The sequence below is a fragment of the Fukomys damarensis genome, unplaced genomic scaffold, assembly GCF_012274545.1.
Source record: "Fukomys damarensis isolate Sample0158 unplaced genomic scaffold, DMR_v1.0_HiC HiC_scaffold_13, whole genome shotgun sequence".
Taxonomy (NCBI): domain Eukaryota; kingdom Metazoa; phylum Chordata; class Mammalia; order Rodentia; family Bathyergidae; genus Fukomys; species Fukomys damarensis.
Window position 1 is genome coordinate 37,913,948 of NW_022900925.1, and position 3,056 is coordinate 37,917,003.

The 3,056-nt window shown below is 62.9% G+C and overlaps 2 protein-coding genes across 3 annotated transcripts in view; one reads left to right on the forward strand and one right to left on the reverse strand.

Moving 5' to 3' along the window:
* The first annotated feature begins 6 nt into the window (after positions 1-6).
* Positions 7-708, forward strand: Hspb9 (heat shock protein family B (small) member 9). The gene has a single exon (XM_010635499.1). The coding sequence runs from the start codon at positions 17-19 to the stop codon at positions 611-613; it is 597 nt and encodes a 198-aa protein (XP_010633801.1). The 5' UTR covers positions 7-16; the 3' UTR covers positions 614-708.
* Positions 709-1,422: 714 nt separating this feature from the next.
* Rab5c (RAB5C, member RAS oncogene family) overlaps positions 1,423-3,056 on the reverse strand; it is a 13,430-nt gene continuing 11,796 nt past the window's right edge. For both annotated transcript variants that reach the window (XM_010635500.3, XM_010635501.3), the window contains exons 4-6: positions 2,874-2,996; positions 2,451-2,544; positions 1,423-2,193 (exon numbers count right to left, since the gene is read on the reverse strand). In XM_010635500.3, coding sequence (XP_010633802.1) covers positions 2,078-2,193; positions 2,451-2,544; positions 2,874-2,996 — 333 coding nt within the window. In that variant the 3' untranslated portion in view covers positions 1,423-2,077. The remainder of the gene's footprint in view (positions 2,194-2,450; positions 2,545-2,873; positions 2,997-3,056) is intronic.

Genomic DNA, 3,056 nt, shown 5'->3' on the forward strand with positions numbered 1-3,056 from the left:
ACGGTTGCCCCCTCGGATGCGGCGCACCGGGAGCCGCGTCTCCAACGACCGCGGAGTGGAGGCCCCCGGCCCCAGCGCGGCGCTCCCAGAGCCAGACCAGGGGACCACACTGTCGGTGCGGCTGCTGAGGGACACCTCAGAGAGCGCGCGGGACGCCGACCATGCCCAGGGGTTCCAGGTGAAGATGGACGCGCACGGCTTCGCCCCGGAGGAGCTGCAGGTGTGGGTGGACGGGAGCAGTCTGGTGGTGACCGGCCAGCGGCAGGAGAAGCACTACGATCCCCGCGGGGTCAGCTACCAACTGAAGCAGAAGGTGTACCGGCAAGTGCAGCTGCCCGGGAACCTGGACCCCGCTGCCACCACCTGCTCCCTCACGCCCTCTGGAGAGCTGTGGGTGCGAAGCCCATGCAGGCCACTGCCTCTACCCGAAGCCCCACCGGGCTCATCCCCGAGCCTCACTCGCCAGGGCTCCAAGAAGGGCTCGCGCCCCGCCTTAGCCAGTAAACAGCCACCATGTGCAGCAGCCCGCGTCTGCTGTCTTCTGGGGCCGGTGCAAAGGTGGAGGGTTGGAACCGGCAGCACACATCTGAATCCCTGCCACTGGAGAAGCTGAGGCGGGACAATCACGAATTCAGGGCCAGCCGGGGCAATTTAGTGAGACCCTGTCTCAGAATAAACAGTAAAAAAGGCTGGGGATGTGGCTCATTGCTACAACGCCCCAGGTTTGAGACCTAATAACCCTCCACAGAAAAGGGTGGAGGAAGGCAGGAAAGGCACCAAGGTCAGGGTCCCCCCAGAATCAGAAACCAGGATGGGGTGGGGCTTTCCTGGCCAGCAGTGACTCAGGAAGGGAGCAGCAGAGGTGGAAGGGCCATCACCTGACCCGGCCAGCAGGAGCGCAGGGGCAGGAAGACCCTGTGGGGCTGCCTGCATGGTGACAGCGCCGAGTGCCAGGCCTTGGCTGCACGACCAGGCCAACATCCCGGGAGAGGTCAGCAGTCTCCTGCTTCCAGCATGGCCTGGTACAGACCTGCCAACCCTACACAGAACGCCAGGTGTGGTGGCACACACCTGCAACCCCAGCACTTAGGAGGCTGAGGCAGGACGAGCACTGCAGATTTGAAGTCAGCCTAGGCTAGAGTGAGGTCCTGCCTCAAAACCACAGAACGCATGGAGATCATTTTACACACCACACCCACAGTGTAAGCTGGTGGGGGCAGGGGCCAGGGTGGAGAAGGGCAACCTCAAGTGTGGTGGCCCCAGATCGGCCCCCAATAGAGCTGTAACTCAGGCCTTGTCTCCCGGTTACCATGGCTACCAGCCTCTCGCCCAGCAGGGAAAGCGCATGCTGCATGAGTTGTGGTTGGTGGCCTAGAGAGGCCAGGGTCTGGCAGACTGCCGGAGAAAGAAAACGCGGGTGAGGTCCATCCATTGGCTGACTATATTGACAAGATACTGATTGGTCACATGTTGAAGAAACATACAGTACAAAATACAGAAAAAGTTGGTTCCGTCCCCTCCTGTGCCCCTACCCCCCAATACCCATCATGATTTGGTCAGAACAGGGCTCAGAGCAGAGGTCAGGGTGACGGGGCGGGGCGCACCATGGCCATGGTGTGCAGCTGTCCCACGGACACGGCGCTAATGCTGTGGTCCCCTCACGCCCAGAGCTGGCCAGTGGGGGCAGCACCCCAGGGAGAGCTGCCCAGGGGGGCTGCTCCCGAGGTGAGGACATGGCTGCTCTGAGTCCGCCCTCTGGCAAGTGACACAGAGGGGTCCCCGCTCCCCCCTGCCCTACAGGCAGGCGGGACAGGAGCATAGGCTGTTCCTGAAGGACCAGCGCAGAGCGGGACAAAGGGGGAGGGGAGAGCAGAGATCACATATATTAAAAAAGTGACATAAGACTTCAAATTGAATTAGTATTTGTACAGAAGGTGCAGGTGGATCAACTCCCCGGCCCAGATCAGTCAGGTGGGGAAATCACGAGCCTCCTGGCCCGCGGCCCGCGGCGGAGTTAAGTGCGATTGGTTAGCATGGATTCCGGCGGTCATGGTCAGGGTGAGGGCTGTGCAGGGGCTCAGTTGCTGCAGCACTGGCCCCGGCTGGCCGGGCTGCTCTCCTGCAGGTCCACGCCTCGGTTCCGCCCCAGCATGCCTGCGGCATTCTGAGGCTCATTCTTGGGCAGCTTCTTGGCTGTGAGGGAAGGAAGTGTCTGTGGGCTTCTTCTCCCGTGGGTGTAGTGGGCCCTCACCACCCCACCAGGACTCCACACAGAAGCTGGGCACAGACGGGCCAGAATTTGAACCCAGCAGACACTAAGAAGGGGCAGGGAGGCCAGAGCACGCTGGCTGACACTGGCCGGGCCTGGCACGCTGCCTGACTCAGGTGTGAGGAACGGCCCTGCCACCAGCACGCTAGACACAGAGTCCTGGGGAGCCCCGCGCGCTCACCTATGGCCATGAAGATCTCGTTCACGTTCATGGCAGTCTTGGCGGAGGTCTCCATGAACAGCAGGCTGTTGTCCTCTGCGTAGGCTTGTGCATCCTGGCAGGAGGGACACGCAGCATGAGACCCAGGACCAGGGCTCCCACATGTCTCGGCCCAAGTCCCACTCAGCTCCCCCACACCAACCTTGTCACCAGGGTCCGGGGGGCTGGGTGCTCCCACATCCGACCCCAGCACCAGCCTCCCAGGTTTGGCCACCCCTGCTGCGACTCACACCCCAGGGATGGGGCACACTGGGTGCGATGGGACCTACACACGTGCACTGGGCCTTCAGAGGGAGGGGCCAAGCCACCCCACCCCCATGGGTGCACCCAGAAAAGCACTTCTGGACTTCCAAAGCTCGCCTCCCCTATGCACAGCCGCCCCACCTGGAACTCCACGGCCCGCTTGCTGGCCAGGTCGGCCTTGTTCCCTGCCAGTGCGATCACGATGCTGGGGCTGGCCTGTCGCTGCAGCTCCTTCACCCAGTTCTTGGCCCGCGTGAACGTGTCCTGCAGTGGTGGGGTCGTCAGGGGTGGCGCCTCGGGAGGGGAGGGGGCCGCCAGGAGGGA